Here is an 18,821-nt window from a genome sequence, read left to right as displayed (position 1 = left end):
AAAAACACAATAATGTTTAATTCATATGTCAAATTTGTATGTTTCTTAGTGTTGTTGGTTAGCTCAAATTTTATGGAAGAAAAAAAAATTATGTTTTTCGCTCAAGTTTTCCTCAGAATTTTGTTAACAGTAATGATTTCTGTTAGAGTATGGTCTCTGAAATGAGAAAATAAGTTTTACTTGAGATTTGTTTTAGTTTGCAGCTCTTTGACAATGTGAAATATATTTTTGAAAAGGTTGGAAAGCTATTAATTTTATTGTGACCATGTGTGTACATTAATTCATGATTATTTTTACAAAATAGTAATTGAAAAATGAATTTGTTCTGATTTTATTTTTATTCATAATATTTATATTCATGCATGTGCAGAATAGCGCAATCAGTAAATGTGCTGTGAAACACATTAAGTGGCATGAAGAGGCCTGAAGGAGACGGAACCTTGTATTTAGTGCATGCTCCAGACTTGAAGTTTTCAGTATGTTGCTGACACGAGGTTCCTCATCCAAATCCTTTTCAGCCTTTGGTGAGTATTATCATTAGATTCGTTATTCCTCGAATAAGTTTGTTATAATGTCCATGTTAGTTCAAGAGCATCTAAAGTGTTACATACAAAGTATGTTATGTATCTGTGTAGTTGTATGTATATACAATTCCAAAGTGATAGCATACAAAGTGTTACTAGTTTAAAAGCATCTCATATTAGAGATACTTTACATATTAAGTTTATATGTAAAGTAGAGATAAATAGATTTATTTTTTAACTTTTTTTTTCAAAGAAAATACTTTGGTAAACCATAAATTTTTATTAATACTATTCCAAAACTAGTTATTCCTGAATTCTGATTTTATATATTTCATTTATGTCGGAACCCTGTTGAAAAATTGTTTATTTGTTGTATGTTTCATACAATATAGAATTTTACAATGTTATTTTGCATGTTACATATTTAATTATAGTCAGCATATAATGTTGTTTTTCACCAATAATAATTAAACAATAAGCAATGGTATGCACTTGCAGAGATTTCATAAAACTTGAATATAAATAACCATTTTTTTATTCATTTTATGCATCCTTATTTCATTTTATTGTATAAGTAATTTTTTTATTCTAACATGTGTGGACCACGACCACTTAAGGCATTTTATGCCATCCTTTACTCTGTTCAAAACAGGCCAGATGCATTTGCAAATTTGGATATTGTATATGGATCGACCGCAATTTGGGATATACCATACAATCTCGTCCAAAAGTGAAGAATCGTGGCTACCCAGTGCATTACATCTGCATATGATATTTTATCTCATATTTTAGAGATGTTTATTTAGTTGACAGTTTCCTTTATATAATGTTGTCACCCACCTAAAGATAGTCTTGTCCATATGAAGAAGTGTAGTACTTCTTTTTTTTTTGTAATCATTTATTTATTGTTATTTACAATTGTATAACATAAATAAAACAAGTAAATTTGATGTAGGTGAGATAGTGACATGATACAAACATGTGGAGAATCTACCCATTGATAGAACTCCAATAACATTTCTCGAGGAGAAGATCGATGGCCGAGATGGCCTCGGATCTTTTTTTCAGATGCCTAGGAGGATTATTAGGTAATGAAACAAGTGGATTTGGGTGGTTGGGAAGTTTTCCATGGAAGGAATGGTATCTGGTTTTGGCCAAATCGGCAACATATGGGACATTGAGGTCATGATGTATGACTTGATTTATGACAAAGTAAGGAGCGTTGATGATTTTATGAAGGATTTTGGACTGTAAGGATTGGATTCGGGAGGAATTTGATGGTTTAGTGGTGCCCCAAAGCTCAACTCTGTATGTCCAGATAGGCCTTATAATAGTCATGTAGATCAGTCTTTTGTAATAGATTGGCAATTTAGACCGTTTGTCTAGTAAATGTTGTAATAGTCGAAATCGACGAGCAGTTTCCTGTCTTTTCAGTCTTGTATGAGGATACAAGAACCTTTTAGGAACAAAACCATTAATGATAGTATTGCCAATAACAAAATAAACTATAGATAACTGTAACAGTAGTATTTTATTATATAAAGATTTATTTTAAACATTTATGCATAAATAATATTCATGAATGTCTTGAATGAAATATATCCAATAAAAAGGTTCTTATATTTTGTAGATAAATTAAAGCATAATGATTTTCATATTGATTAATTCATTTGTTATTATAAAAATTAATTGTATTGCTTCAATTTAATAGTGTATTGCTACAGTTAATAATCTATTTCTAGAGATTTGCTTAGATTATCTATATTTTCAAATATTACATCCTTAAATTGATGTTTCTATACAAAGACAAAAATAGTTTTAAAAAAGATAAATTCTCCATATTTTTGAAGAAAATTTAGTCTAGAATTACAGGAAATTTTAATTTTTTTTAAGTCAGTCATATTTTTTGTTGAATAGAAAGCGACAAAAATAGAAAAACAAGTGTTATTTTTTAAAGTATTTCTAATACTTCACATCTGAATTATAACAGTGGAGATAAAAGATTAAGAATTTTTAAGTTCGATAAAAGAATGTGAGACAACCAAACTTGTCCAATCAAACCTGACATACATGGGATTAGATCAAGCCTTGGCTCAGTTCTTTCCATGTTGGTTAACTAGATTTCTCAACCTTCTTATTTTCACCTACTATAAATTGTTTAAGGCATATTCTATAATCAACAGCATTGTCACATGTCAGTTCTTGTAAGACGTGTGGAGAGAAAGTGCAAGAGTTGTAACATATGAAAACTTGTTTGATTTTCAATGAATTATATAAACTGAGAAGGAATGTCCTAGGTGAAAATTAAGAAGATCTTAATTTTCTCTTTAGATTTTCTTTGATTTCCTCTCCAGAGATTGAAGATACACAGGAAAATAGAACCTTCCTATGCTTATATGCTTTAAAATCTAGAATTATCTTTAGTTCCATAGCTTCCTTAAGATGAATGGACTGGACACAACACTCAGCCACTCTTGGTGTGCATTTAAAAACTTTATAGAAACAACAAGAAATTTATATTTAAAGGAATATGTGTGTTATATCCTTCCTGTAACAGTTCATAAATTTCTATTCCATAGAAGACAAGTGATTGAAAGATACATAATCCCAATAGGGCAGATGTCAGAAGAAAAAGAGTCAAGGAATTGTAGCGAAAGCAGCAAGAAATTCAACTACAATCCACCAGAGCGCATCACCTCGTGCCTAACGGAAGCTCTCAAATTTGTATATTATTCTATTTTATAAAAAAGAAAAAATATTATTAATTTTTATACATACTATTGAGCAATGACGATAAAATAATAAATAAACGATGCCAAAATACGCATGAAACACCGAATCAGAAAGAAACCAACCCACCTCAACAATTGGTGACCCCGACGTGATAAAAAAAAAAAAAAGGAGTCCAGCAGATCTCTAGCCTGACGTGATACGGACATTAAGATGACAGGAGGAGCAGAGGAAAATAAGAAGGTGCAACAGGAAACGAGGACATGAACGGCGACGCTACAACTTAACTAGAGCTCCCGCCGACTGGCCTCAAATGGCTACATCTGGTGTAAGATACTCTACTAACCGAAGAGGATCTCACCAGGCCGCCTTTCTTAGCGACATCCGGCTATTCAGATGCTTCGACTTAACCTTCAACGGGACACCGAAGTGATCTAGTCTACTCGCACATCGTGGCACAAACTGGCGTAGCTGATGTTCTCTCTTTCTGACCTTACAGAGACTGCTATCTACCAGCACCACCTAGGAGAATTATAAATCAACAAATTAAAGTAGCAAATCTCTGCCTACATCGGAACTTCAATCTTTTCACCCCGGAGGCAAACCTAAATTTCGACTTTGATAGGAACAGTTGGTGAAACATCAGTTCCAAGTTCTCTGCAACTAGCGGCAATCGAAGCTACAACTCACACTCCAATCAGGATGAACAACGTACATTCCGACCAGGAAGACCAAAATACTCTCCGATTAGGAAGAACAATAACCGGACTCTATCGAGACAACCAGTCGAACTCTTAGTCCACTTCTTAAACTACATCGACTGCAGCAAGGATCACCAACTTCAGAACATCCCTATGACAAGTGATTGAAAGATACATAATCCCAATAGGGCAGATGTCAGAAGAAAAAGAGACAAGGAATTGTAGCGAGAGCAGCAAGAAATTCAACTACAATCCACCAAAGCGCAGCTCCTCGAGCCTCACCAAAACTCAAATTTATATGTTATTGCATTTTATAAAAACGTATTATTATTTGAACATATTATTAATTTATATATATACTATTGAGAAATGAGATAAAATAATAAATAAGCTATGCCAGAATAACACACGATAGTACCTCAAGCAGATAAGATAAGACCGCTTCTCGGTCACATCCGTATGCACTAGGCCTATAAATAAGCGTCTTAAAGAACCCCTAATTGAACAAAGAAGAACAGAGATCCATAGTCTCTAATTGAGATAGTTTCGGTTTATAGCCGACCCTGATATCTAATTGGTTGTTATTTATTGCTCTCCCTTCACTGAACACGCACTGTCGAGGCCTTCTGCCTGGACAAGCAGAATAATCAACAAAATAAAACCCACTTCCACAGAATAAAGACAAAAGGAGGTTATAGGAGTTATTAAAACACACTCAAGAAGGAATACAAATGTTGAATTATAAAATAGGATTTTGATTACATAAAATCCTGACAATGTATGTATCTAAAAAATTATATCATTTTTGAGCTAGGCCTTTCTTAGGGACGTAACGACCGTACGCGTTGAGGGTTTAGGTCCGAGAGCGCCCGGTTCGGAAGGTCGAGTTCAATTCCCGCTTGGGGGAGTTAATATTTATTTTTCGGCATAAATTGTAAATTCCCGTGGTTTACATCATCGTGCTCAACTGTTTCCGGGACTCCAAAAGTGGGGCATAGTTCAAATATCCAGGCCAAGGCTATGCAGCTTGGCTCTGTAACCCTTATGTGCCGTAGTAATTGTGAAACCCAATTGTCCAGGAGGACCCTTTTTGCCTACAGCCGTGATTGTACGGTGAGAAAGTATTTTCCAAGTACTCCATTTCGGGGTCGTCATCCACCGTTGTCCCCACTTCTCAATTGTATTCTCCTGGATAACCTGCTTCCATTTTTGGGGGCTTTCATCAAACCTCATCCTCAAACTTTCGGTAAATCCTGCTGAGCCTCCTCTCTTATAAATATATATGGTGACTTCTTCTAACAGGAGAAAGTCGAGAAACTCCACCCCCGCTAGGACCTGCGCTGCTTCATAGAAAGGCGACCTTAATGCTCTGGGTTGATGCCAGCCTATTTCACTGCCTCTGTGAGAGGTTTTAGAACCCGAAGGGAGACGCATACTTCAGGATACCTTTAACTACTCATTTATTAATCGTGGTAGTTGCCCGATACATAAAGCCAAAGAATGCGCCCCCAAAAAATAGAGTGCGATGGCGGGGAACTCCAACCTGGGGATATGTTCACACACATCAAAATGTGTATTTCCGTTGAATATTGATAATCGAAATTTGTTACGATCTATATTCCCCTTACTATATATTTTATATACAGGTAAGGGAAAGTAAAAAATGGAAAACAATCGTCAAATACTTTACCCGCGGTTGAGTCCAATGAAATGCCCAATACGGGAAGGCATTAATAACAGGAATAGTACTCCTATTTAATGAGCTCACAGTCAGGTACAGATTCGTGCTCTATAGACTTACTGATCTTATTTTCCAAAAATCGAAGGAAGAAGTTAAACATTTAAGTTCACTAAAAATAATAGGTGAATTTTCGTTGTTATTTATAATAAATTTGTAAATATTTTATTTATTTGTTGTATTTTGTGTTTATTTTTCGGTTCTTTGTAATGTTTAATAAGTTGTCTACTCTTGTGATAGTATATATAATATATAATCTTACTATTGCAATTATTTAATACAAGATGAAGAAAATGTAGTTTAATATTAAAAAATAAGTTGTTTTTAATTATTTTAAGAAAGAAAAAGGAAGACGGTCCAAATGTAGAAAAAAAAATCTCAAATAATAAAAAAAAAATATTTATTATGAGCCAAAGAGCTAAGAAAAAGATAAAACTAAATATATGTAACAAAGTATAAGAATATGATAACATGAAATTAAAGTAAACTAAAATAAAGCTAAAAAATGATTAATATGTGAAAAAATATATAAAAATTAACAAAGTAAATTAAAGATAATAAAAATAAGACGTACAGCGAAAAGTATAATTAAACAATAAAAAAAAGTATTAGACACATAATGAAACTGGAAGTAATAACAAATAAAAAAGTTTATATATATAAAAAAAAATTGTTTTAATATTCGAGTTAATTTTTTCTGCAGCACCCGGACCATCTTCCTTTTATTAATTAAACTCGTTCAATCAAATATCTTCCAATCTTTTTAAGAAAGAATATTTCTATCAGGTAATTTTTAGTATTTATATGTACATTGAACATGAAGCTAAAAGTATATATGTATGTATATTAAACAAGGGTTGATATTTTTATAGTCCCAGAATGGCAAAATTACACACTGTGATTTCTCGGTTTTTAATAAGACAACTCTCTTTTAAAACTTGGTATACAATCTAAATTGTATATTATGTATATAGCAATATATAATTGTATACATAGCAATATGACTCAATCCCTAGCATATGTTGACGATGTAGACATAATAAGAAAGAGTCAAGATTCGCTCTTTAAGATAGTTACGGAATGCGAAGAGGCAGCTAGGAAGGCAGGCCAGGCACGTAATGAACGAAAGAAAAACGAAATAAATGATATCATCCAGGAAAGGGCGGCAAGTGGATGTCTTTTACGAGGAGGAAGTAGTTTTGAAAGTGTGGATAAGTTTAAATATCTTGGTACAATTTTAACCAACGATAACAAAACAAGGACAAGAATCGGAATCGGCAATAAATGTTACTGGTCGCTCCGAAAGGTATTCCAAAATAGAGAGATACCCCGACACCTTAAAATAAGGATATATAAAACAATAATACGTCCCGTTTTCATGTAAGGCAGCGAGGCATGGACACGAACCAAGCAGCAGGAGAGGTTGCTGAGTACATAAGAGAGTAAGATTTAGAAAAGAATATACGGCCCAACCAAAGAAGGAAGTCACTACCGCATAAAAACCAATACAGAAATTAAAGACCTTTATGGGGAACCTGATATAGTTTCTTGTATCAAAAGGGGGCAAGTAAGATGGATAGGGCATGTTCATCGCATGGATCACTGGAGACTCCCTAAACAAATAATGGAAGGACGTCCAGAAGGAAAAAAGAGGAGAGAAAGGCCTCGACTACGAGGGATGGACTATGTGGAGAGGAGCGGCAGGAGACCGAAATGAGTGGAGGAAAATTGTAAAGGAAGCAAGGAAGGTAGCTCCGCGGGGAAAAAATATATATATATATATATTGTCTTAAGTGTTATTCATTTCTGTTAGTTATAGTAAACACTATCAATAGAAACAAAATATTTATAGTTATTCCAATAGAAGATAAAAATAGAACTATTCCACGAAATATGTTACTTTCACACTGCCTTAAAATCCATCTACGCCCCATTAGATACGCAATTATTTTAAAGAGTAATGGAAAACCATTAAAATAATTTATCTTATTTAATTATTTCATTATTTTGTCATATGTTACAATCGTTGCTATTTTTAAACGCAAGTATTAATTTTAAAAGTTATGACAGTTTCCTATACTGCGCAAGTAACTTCCTGTCGACAGTTCGGCTGTTTCTGGAAACTATTATTTAGGTATGTATAATAACAATTCATCTTACGAAATGTTCAATAAGCAGACCTTGAGAAATAAACTCTAGTGGTTTATTTATTGATTAATTTTTTTTGTGTGAGAAAAGTGGTTTTACTGTATTAATGCTTTGTGATATGTTTTTTCAGATGGAAAGGGAGCATTTACAAGCTACTTTGGCCAAATTTAATGGTTTACGTCATGCTGTATTCAACGTTAAGCTTTGCCTATAGATTTTTGCTAAATGAAAAAGAAAGAACGTATGGCAATTCGATTATTATTATTATCATTTACCTGAATTCCTCTTAAAATTCTAAAGCAATATATACTTCTCAGAAAACAAATCATAGGAATGTAGATAACAGTGTGCTATTTCATTTATTTAAAAAAAAAAATCCTCATGATCCTACAAGTATCAAACCGGACTACTTTTTAAGTTTAGCCACTTTCATGCTTTGTAGATCAAAGTTAAGATTTTCTAAACTATTTTTGTACTTTTCAATATGAAATCATTTGAACAAATGATAATAATTTTCATTATTTATTTTTATAGTGTTTGTATTCGACAGCGGAAGAACACGCTCACATTTTTCTATGTGTTCAGATAAAGAACTTCTACAGTGGAAACGCCTATTATTAACCCGTTTACGTGTATAATTCGTCAACGATTTTGAGATATTTAAGTTCGTTTTCCTATTTTTTTGTCTGTCATTAAAAAAAAAAAACAGTTGTTGCTTATTTAAAAAATAAAGAAAATAGTTACCTTGTTATTCTTATCAACTCTTCGTTTATTTATCGAGAATAAACATATATTATGATCAGTAAAGGAAAAATTCATGATACCGATGACATTTATTACAGTATTGTTCACCAATTGATTATATTTACGTGATTATGTCGCACTTTCAATGAACTACAAACATCACAAAAAAAGAAGTGAATTTTTAAATGATTTGTTAGTTGATGAAATGCCTACATAAATGAAGCATACATCTATATTTTGCTCATATAATTTCTGGGTTAGGTTGTCTCATTTTCAGATCCTCCCCCGGCAGCGGTAGTTGAAAAGCTTATAAGCACGCCACGTGAGAACGCCGCAGTGGGCTTTATCTAAGCACAACAGAACTTGGCCTACCACCAAGGCAGAAAAAGGACATATTAACCCCTTTTTCTCTCTCCCACTATTTTCAATGAAACTCTGTCATCTCACAATAAAGGGCTCCTGGAGTATAACACGGATCGGGCCTCTGATATAACCACATAGATTTTCACGTTGACTGGAGTTAATTCTCACAACTATAGTAGCTTTAGAAAAGTCTGTAGGACGACTTTAGTAAGAAAGTAACCCCAGTATACGGCACCATCTTCGCAATAAAATCAAAACTTTTTTTGTCAGATGTACCACTATTCAAGAAAATTATATGTTTGTATGTATAAAGTTTACCACTCTAGGACATGGAGATCTTGAACTGATGCGGTCTTCTTACTCATATTATTAATTGTGGTATTAAAGACAGCTTGGAGGGAATAACCCAACTTCACGCTCCTAGAAATCATGGTTTCCCATGTCCTCTATAACTCCATTAAAAGCCCATTTACGGCCGATTCGTCCTCTCTACCGTCTTCAACTTCTGTTCAAGGACAATGACCAATGGGTCTAGGTCTATTGTTCCGAACTAGTGTTCCATTGGATGATCCGAAAACATATGTTTTGTGAAAACTATTTTATTATTTATCTTTCGTCAGCTGGAATGTTTTAAAAGGCAAATGTACCTTGAAGCATCCTAATTACCACTTATTTCTGGATGGCTATGGTATGTTCTAGAAGATGGCAACGTGATTCGCGATCAAAGTACTAGAGGTAGGGTCATCACTTGTACGTCGCTCTTTGCGAGTTGCTTCCAATAGGTTGAATGACCTTAAAAAAACCGCGAGGGGGAGCAGGAGAGAAGTGTGGGGTCTGCCTTTCTGTCATCCATTTTGAGTGGTCTTCCAAGTACTGCTTACTTACGTGCTTAATTTTACCTATTGCAAGCGGTTTAACCCACTCGGTTTCTCTGACTCCTGTTTGTTATATAATAAGAGTCGTTGAGAGCAAAAGTGGTGTAAGTTAAAACTGGAGTTTTTAGGTATTTTTAGATCCTATAAGAGAAATTTTATGGAATCATAGGTAAGGTACAAGAGATATTGTTGAAATTGTAACAGAAATTTTGTTAAAAATGTTTGTAACACTCTACTCTTATTATACTCCTTTCATCTTTTCTAAACAAATATAGGAGGGAAGTACGATCTTAGTGATGGAATCCTGCTACTCATGTTTTTTTTTTTTTTTTTTTTAAATTTAGTCTCTAATTTCTCCAATTAAAACCGAAATGTTTATTTAAAATACTGGGTAATTTGTGCGATACTGGGGTAAACCTAAAGGTTGTTGTGCTGTCCTGCTTTATCTTCCATAATACAAATAATAAGGTCTACTAAAAATATTAAAATTCACTTACGTATTAAGTGGGGGTATAAAACATATTTATAAAACAATAAAAAACAACGACGTACACATAGTATTGTCATGTCAGGGGGAAATAATTGCAGTAAAAGCAAAAAAAGTAGTATCTACGATCAGAACCTTTCCTGGTTTTGTGAGCCTTACCATCCAACCCAAGGGTATCACTTATTGAATTTTTTCATGCTATTGACTTCTAAGAAAATTTTCTTTTTAGGTTCCTTAACAGACTTATAATTTTTAATAAAGTAATATCTTTTCAGGATATTTGAGAAGTTTTCACTCCACTGCCAAACTTATAGTGATTTGATACCAGTTTCATTTGTCTTGGGATTTTATGTGTCCATCGTTATCAAGCGTTGGTGGGACCAGTACTTGACGATACCCTGGCCAGACCCTCTAGCTGTTTTTGTCTCGGCATTTCTCAAAGGCCAGGTAATTTCAGTGCACACTAGATTTTACCCACTACGAATATTAAAGATATTATTATCAAATGAATATTATAAAGAATAAAATCAAAAATATTATTTAAACAAAGACATTATTGATATTATTTAACATTTCTCATGCGGTACTCTACATCAGAAGACATCGACAAAGCATGTTCAAAACGGTTTGCTGGATAGGAGAGGGATTGAATTTTTTTTTTCCGATCCCTTTAAAAACAGAAAAACATTAAATTAATAAGTTGCATTACGTGTGGTTACATGATTCAGATTGGATATTACCTTTTTCTACCATTGGTACTGGTTTTGGTGTGTCCGTTCCATGGGAAAACGACTAGAAAATATTTGGAGGTGAGGGGCCTTCTCGTGATGAGAGGTGCTGGATTGAATGGGAATATTGGCGAGTTTTACGAGTACTCGCCGTAAAACCTCGCAAGATGGAAACTTCACTCGTACATCGTACGTTAGGGTCGTGAAAGGATATCCCTGTGCATCTGTATATGTTTTCGTATTTATTTTATTTACACATTTACAATTACACTGATATTTACCAGGGCCCTGTTTCATTATGAAAGTTAATGTATTAGTTCATAGTACAAGTATAGAAACAACGTGGTAATTGCACTAATACCTTTTTTTCCCATTATATGGAGGACTATTAGTGGTATTACACGAGTTAAAAAGTACTAAAATACAAGTTACTGTTGTACAAGTCAGTGTAATTGTATTAAGTTAAATCGACAAGACTAATAGTATTAGTTTGTACTTTATTATGAAACAGGGCCCTGGTCTATAAAATTAAAACATCAACTATTAACAATTAAATGAAAAAATAATATCACAAAATCTTTCTGAGCATCGTGAGGAGCACTCTCTGGCAGCGATGAAGGCTGTAGTTCTTTTGGTCGCTCATAGATAGCGTCGCTACAGTACTGCCCCTCCAAACGACCGAGAGCAATTCCCAGTTCAGTTTCAGTTTCAAATTGCCAGTTTTTCTTATGTGCAAAAAGTAAACAGTGAAATGAGGACGGGAACGGAGACTAAGAACTGAAGGGATGGCTAGACCATATGTTTTATTCCATTTATTAGAATTCCTAGGTTTAAACAAGTGAATCATGCCTCAGTCCATCCGCTCACGTCAGTTCTCTCGAAAATCTTGTACAATGGATATCACAACTGACGTAATGTAAAAGGATGACGATTTTGTTGTCGAGTTCATTGAAATTGATAAAACTTCAAAAGTATTTGTGGAACAAAGCAGATTAATGCTATCACAATACTAACATAAGCGAAGCTGCCTACACACTTCTGTTGCAGAAATACAATAACAAGGCCACAAATGCGATGGTATTGTCGGGGTTGTCTGGTCTTAGGCGATTTCTCCAGCCTGATATCTCTTTACAGAAGGCCCACGACAAGGCGTATTCAATTATAGTTAGAAAGGAAGGCCGTGCCAGGGGATGAGCCCTGGACACTGACTTAGGTAGAGGAGGTTTAGGTGAGAGAGTCTGAGGCAGAATAACAGTTCTAGTTGCCGAGATGAAGCGGACGGACTAGAACTGTCATGATAGGAGCCAGCTTACTAGTTGCCGAGATGAAGCGGACGGACCAGTGTAACCGTTAGGGATTAGGTTATAATCTTATTTGCCGAAATGAAGCGGACGGACTAAGATTGCTGGAGAAAAGGAGAGGAAACAGGGCATATAGACTATGGCCTGTCTAAGGCGAGCATAATAAAAACAAACTCTTATGAAGATAGATTAGCAATAAACTTCTCTATCACAAGTAGAGTGTAAGCCACCAGTGCTATGACTAGACCCGGAGAAGGCTTGATCTGATGGATCAATCCCGGTGGCAATTCCCAATGCTCATGTGATCGGTTATCACTGAGGATTCACTCTTTTAACTCTACTTGAGATAGTTTCGTAGAATCTTATTGCTCAATCTCTTTTTATTTTATCATTAACATTCTTACATATTACATATTAACTTATATACATTTATACAAGAGATCGTATTTTTATAATGATAAACTTATATACAATTATACAGCTTCTTAGACGCTTGTAGTGCTGGCCCCTGGTGGGTTATAGCGGTACTCCGTGCTCGCTCACTGTTACAGTATAATAAGCCATTCGATATTATTTAATCTTTTAATTTTATAGAATCATTGTCATGCACATTCAATTGTCGCTAATTCGTAATTTTTATAATCCAGAGATTTATTTGTAGGACGATCGAGCACGGCTGATGCGGAGGACAATAATGAGGTATGCCAATCTTTCCCTCCTCCTTACTCTTCGGATGATGTGCCCGTCAGTTAAGAAAAGATTTCCTACTCCGGAGCACATCGTCGAAGCTGGCTTCCTTCTGGCGAACGAGAAGGTAATATTTGATAAATTAGATCTCAAAACAATTCACCCGAAGTATTGGATGCCTCTTGTTTGGGCTACAGCTGTTATTTCGAGGGCAAGGAGGGAAGGAAAGGCAAGGTGACTTATTTAATTTATCAATTCTAGTTATTTTATGTGTTAGGAATATACTTTTATATGTCTTACCAAAATCACAATTTGCCATTACTAAATTTTATATTCTAATATTTTAATAAATATATTTATTTTATGATTCACAAAGAATATAATCAGTAATCAACTAATCTTCCACTGCTTATTTAATACAATTACATATCACTAAAAGTCATAAATAAGTTGTTAAGGATGTTACTAATAAGACTCTGTTAAATAACATTTATCGAACGAGTATAGTTAATTATACTAAAAAGAAGAGTGGTGAGGAGATCTGCTGTAATTAGACTGAATATGTAGTATACATAAAATTTAAAATGGTGAGAAAACAGAGTGGTATGATGTAAGAATAAAAATACAATATAAATTTTATATGGAACGTGGAATGGTCAAGTGGTCTAAGTGGCAAAAATAATAAAGAATTATTCTTTTTTAAAAAACCTTCATTTATATTTTTGCTATTCTTGTTTTTTACTTTCGACATTTATATTACCTTAATACTAAGTTGTTCTCATGAAGTTTTTCTATTGATTGAATTAGGCTAATATGAACTGTTGTAATGAATCAGAATAGAAAGGGTTTGTGGAGGTACGGAAGCGGTGATGGAATCCCAAACAGAATTATGGCCCACACATCCACAAAAGGTTGTCCAATCCTGTTCAAATTGATCTTCATCGATGAAAATTAGTAAACAAGTATTTCGGCTCTTCGTTCATTAGGTCCGGCGTTATCTATAAATATTTGGTTGGATCAAATGAACAATATTTATACATAAATAAATCCAATGCCTGAGTATTTTGCTAATAAAAACTTTCTTGTAGTCACTTGTATCGCAAAAATAGCATGGCTATAAAATATTTAATGATTAATGAAAGTATTGTAGCTTTAGTGAAATTTAAAATAACTTTAAAGACATCTGATTCACAGAAAACGAGCTAAAATATTAACTTTCTGTCCAGATAGGAGACGACTTTTCTCTCAAGACGTTGATTGACGAGATAAACAAATTCAGAGGAGGCTGCGGTGGCTTGCTTAACTTTGATTGGATCAGCATACCTTTAGTATACACACAAGTAGTTAATTCTCACCTCTTCTCAATTTTATGTACCAATATTTTTTTGTTTTTTTTAATTATCTGAATTTATATTCTAAATACAATAAATATTTCATAATAGTTTTGTGTATAAGTGTTGAAGTTGTTGTGATTTAGGTGGTGACCTTAGCAGTATATACGTATTTTACTGGGACGTTAATGGGCAACCAGTACTTAGATCCAACCAAAGGCTATCCTAATCACACGATTGATCTAGTGGTACCAGTTTTCACTTTACTACAGGTAGTTATTTAATTACTTAAATAATTTAATTTTATATTTTTCTAAAAAATAAAATTTTAATTAGTTTAATTCATTAAATTTAATTTTTAGCTAGATTAATGTGTCATAATGTAGTTTATGGCGTATATATCAGTATGAGTATTAGTTTTCATGATATCTGCGAAGATAAATTCATTTCTAATTGTTGGGACAAAACTTCAAATGAAAAATTGAAATTCATATACGAAAATCATAAAGCCTACTATCCTAATTTAGATACTTTGTTGTACATTAAACAGTCTTTTATAATTAGATTGCTGGCAGACATCTGTACGTCCAATGGTTCCTGGGATGTAGTATTTTATAAATAAAAAGTTTGTCTGAACAACTATGAATTAATATTTCATCAAGATATTTTGAAAAATGTGAAAACTGCCTTTCCTACGAAGTAGTTTCAATTCACTTAATATGATCGATTTTCTGAAAAAAAAACAGCTCTAAAGATTTTTATTAATATATATCTTATATCACTCTTAGGGTCAATCCTCATTAAAATAGTTTAACAGGACTTAAATGGCAAATTATAAAAAACATTTTCTTTAAAGTACCTTTTATTTTGTTAATTTAGAATAAAACATTAACAAACGAATAAATATGAACACGACTTTGTTTATATTTTGTTAAACTGTTATATTCTTGGCAGGAACAAAGTTGATATTCGTTATTTGCACCCCGAGAAACCCAAAAATACGAATTTTTATAGTAAGAGAACATTAAAAAAGTATTATGAAGGATATAGTGGTTATTGGTGTGGATAGGATATATTATAGAATATTGGTGTGGCCAAGAATTGTTTCTTCTTGGTCGACGTTCTCCTTCGTATTCAATGGGAATATCATGCAAAAACCTTATAGTACAAGAGCCGGGAAGAAAAAAAGGCAGTTATCTCACCCCAATTTTTGATTAATTTAATGAAAACTAGGTATAATTACTTGTCAAAATTGGCGAGTCTGCCAAGTATACGTTGGGGGATTACAAAATGGCGGCTTTTTCAAAACATTAATCTTTCATTCGGAGCTCTATATCTTAAAAACTACCAACAACACTAGAAAATCTCAGAGAACATTATTTAAAGAAGAGTAAATTGGTTGAAATATTAGCCCTAAAAGAGCTATTTACGTCAAATAGTTCTCGAGATATAACTTTTTAAAAAGCAAAATTTCTTAAAAATCTTCCGAAAGATTAGTAGCTAGCATTATAGTAGTATTTTGAGAAATCTATATGTCAGGAATTATGAGACGTACAGATGTCTATTAGCATTCAAATTAAAGCTAGTTTAATGGACTATAAATACGTTTATGACCTTTACCTTCGTAGGAATAGTAGTTTTCATGACATTTGCTAAAATAAATTGATTTATAGTTGTTCAGACAATAAGTTTGATTTATGAAAAACTTCATTTCAGAAACCATTGGACGTACAGATGTCTGCCAGCACTCAAATTAAAGCTAGTTAAATTTACTACAAAATAGTTAATTATGTTTATCTTTGTAGGAGTAGTAGTTCTTATGATATTTGACAAAATAAACTCACAAAATGTTAATTTATAGTTGTTCTTATAAAATGTTGGATTTTTGAAAAAAATATATCTCTAGATTCATAAGACGTACATATGTCTGCCAACACTCAAAATAAATAAAATTTAACTTACTATAAAGTAGTTTATGACACTTATCTTCGTAGGGGCAGTAATTTTTATGATATTCACATACGAATATAAATTTGGCAAATGAAAATTTGTCCGAACAACTATAAATCAATTTATTTTAGCAAATTTCATGTAAACTATTACTCCTACGAAGATAAACATCATAAAATAATTTATAGCTCATTAAACTAGCTTTAATTTTAGTGCTAATAGACATCTGTACGTCAAATGGTTTTTGAGATATAGATTTTTTAAAATAAATTCACTAACTACTGATCTTTCAATCCATCCCATACAACATTTTTATGAAATGTTGCTTTTTAAAAAGCTATATCTCGAAAAGTGTTTAACGTAAATAACTCTATTAGGGCTCATATTTTAGCAAATTTGCTCTTCTTTAAATGACGTTCCCTTAGGTTTTCGTGTGTTGTTCCTAATTTTTGAGATATGGATCTCCGAATAAAAATTAGTTTTTTTTATCGCTTTGAAACAGTCGCCATTTTTTATTACCCCTACCTATACTTGGCAGACTCATGAATTTTGACTAGTAATTATACATAGTTTTCATTTAAGTAATCAAAAATTGGGGTGAGATAACTGCCTTTTTTCTTCTCTTGGGTTCTATTAGTAATGTACTATTAGTAAATACTTTCTACACGGGCATAAGCGGTTAAAACCTGTTTATGTCGCCTACAAATGTCACCATTCAGCATTAGATGTGAAAGGTATTGAGTATTGAATGTTGACATTACATTGTCAAAAGGGTGTCCGATTTGTATCACACAGGGGTCAAGGACCAAAATTTCAAATAAATATATAAACAAAATCGGTAGATCCGTTCGTGAGATAATTGTGACACAAACAGGCCCACTGTCCAATGGCCAGAAATGGTTCAAGTAATGTATAAAATGCATTAATCATTTGATAACTGCACATCGCAAAGCTGACGTGTTTGCAACACTTAGCTATACTGATAGCGGCAGGTTAAGTTAAGAACAGAAGATTTTGACGAGAACAATTTTTACTGATTAATATTTCTTAACATTATGTATTCCATCGCAATTAGGATTAGATTTCTACTATCTCATAAAATAATATGATTTTAATTTTATTCCTCAACCAGTTTTTCTTCTACATGGGTTGGCTGTTAGTGGCGGAATCGCTAGTAAATCCATTTGGTGAGGACGATGATGACTTTGAAGTTAATTGGCTCATTGATCGTAATCTCCAGGTAATAATGATTAATTAGTCATTTTATTAAATAGTTATAAATTTAATCACTTTAACTATCTCAACTTTCACTAATCACAACACCTTTGGTGTGCACAATGTGGGGGGACGCTTCTTACTCCTTCATAAGTTGTCACCTCTGGCTATAATTCTTTCGAAAAACCATTATCCTTGAACAGAATAGAAAGAGAAAAGCGTATTAAAAATATTTAAGATGATAAAGGAGGAAAAAACATATTTACGTTTGAGAAGTGTTGCAGACTCAAGACAAATAAGAGATAATTTACAACCCTTTTTAATTCTGACGGAATTTCATTAATTCACATGTCCCAAGCTTACTCTATATTACTATATTACCCGTAAATCAAAAATATTACTCATGATCAGCCTTTGAAATCAAAAATAATGAGTTTGCATATTTTATTTTTTGCTGTTGAGTGTATGATATTTAGTTTACGATTCTTCTATCTGGATTCATGAATCTTCTGAAAGAATAAAAAGTAGCTATACTAAAATATGACTAAAATGTTGATGTTGAATCAACTATTGATCTAATCTGGGCCACTAACATCTTGGGTTTCTGAAGAACTGCAGTTGGTGTTACCCCTCGAAAATGCCATAGATTGGCACTATCAAAACATCACTTACATCATGATTAATGTATGATCATGATACATGCTGAGCAATTTTTTTTTCATAACTTGAACTCTAATCCCTGTAATTTTTTATTTGAATCAAATTATTTACAATATGTGCATGGGATCGAAATGAGATATATATACAAATAATAGGCACCCTAAAAGGCTGTAACATTAATCTTCATTTACACTGACCCAAAGATTTTTGAACCCACAAGCTGAATTTGAAAGGACTATAAAATTGCACAAAAGCCTCAAAGAAAATTATGATACAGAATACTTGAAATATGTTGAGAAAAAGTTAAAAAGAGTAAGTAGCTCATAATAAAAGCTGTAAGCTTGCACTAGTGTGTTATTACGCAGTAATACATTCCATTCTACTACTTAAAAAATTTTTTGCCTAATTGGCGGGGGAGGGGGAGTGCATAATAAATTAACAACAAAAACATGTTTTTTGGCCTGCTTGGAATTCATCAGTTCCTCGTATTGAGTGGTGTAATGTTTTTCAGGTAATAGTTGAGAACAACAATTTTTTTTTTTTTTTTTTTTTTTTTTTAATTAGATTTATTTATTGATAGATATTACAATCTGCCACACAGTTGTGGGCAATAGGTAATATTGATAAATGATCTCATAC

At 33.0% G+C, this 18,821-nt stretch overlaps 1 protein-coding gene across 5 annotated transcripts in view; it reads left to right on the top strand.

The window, feature by feature from the left end:
• Nucleotides 1-406: 406 nt before the first annotated feature.
• LOC106689641 (bestrophin-1) overlaps nucleotides 407-18,821 on the top strand; it is a 33,684-nt gene continuing 15,269 nt past the window's right edge. For 2 of the 5 annotated variants that reach the window (XM_067050316.1, XM_014434741.2), the window contains exons 1-7: nucleotides 7,525-7,827; nucleotides 7,972-8,082; nucleotides 10,586-10,757; nucleotides 13,001-13,255; nucleotides 14,253-14,366; nucleotides 14,504-14,629; nucleotides 17,440-17,547. In XM_067050316.1, coding sequence (XP_066906417.1) covers nucleotides 7,757-7,827; nucleotides 7,972-8,082; nucleotides 10,586-10,757; nucleotides 13,001-13,255; nucleotides 14,253-14,366; nucleotides 14,504-14,629; nucleotides 17,440-17,547 — 957 coding nt within the window. In that variant the 5' untranslated portion in view covers nucleotides 7,525-7,756. The other 3 variants (XM_024359665.2, XM_067050319.1, XM_067050318.1) reach the window with 3 other exon arrangements.

Source organism: Halyomorpha halys, unplaced genomic scaffold (assembly GCF_000696795.3).
Source record: "Halyomorpha halys isolate HHAL.00 unplaced genomic scaffold, Hhal_1.1 Scaffold1421.1, whole genome shotgun sequence".
NCBI lineage: Eukaryota > Metazoa > Arthropoda > Insecta > Hemiptera > Pentatomidae > Halyomorpha > Halyomorpha halys.
Note: the sequence above shows the minus strand (reverse complement) of the source record. Positions and strands in the feature narration are given on the sequence as shown.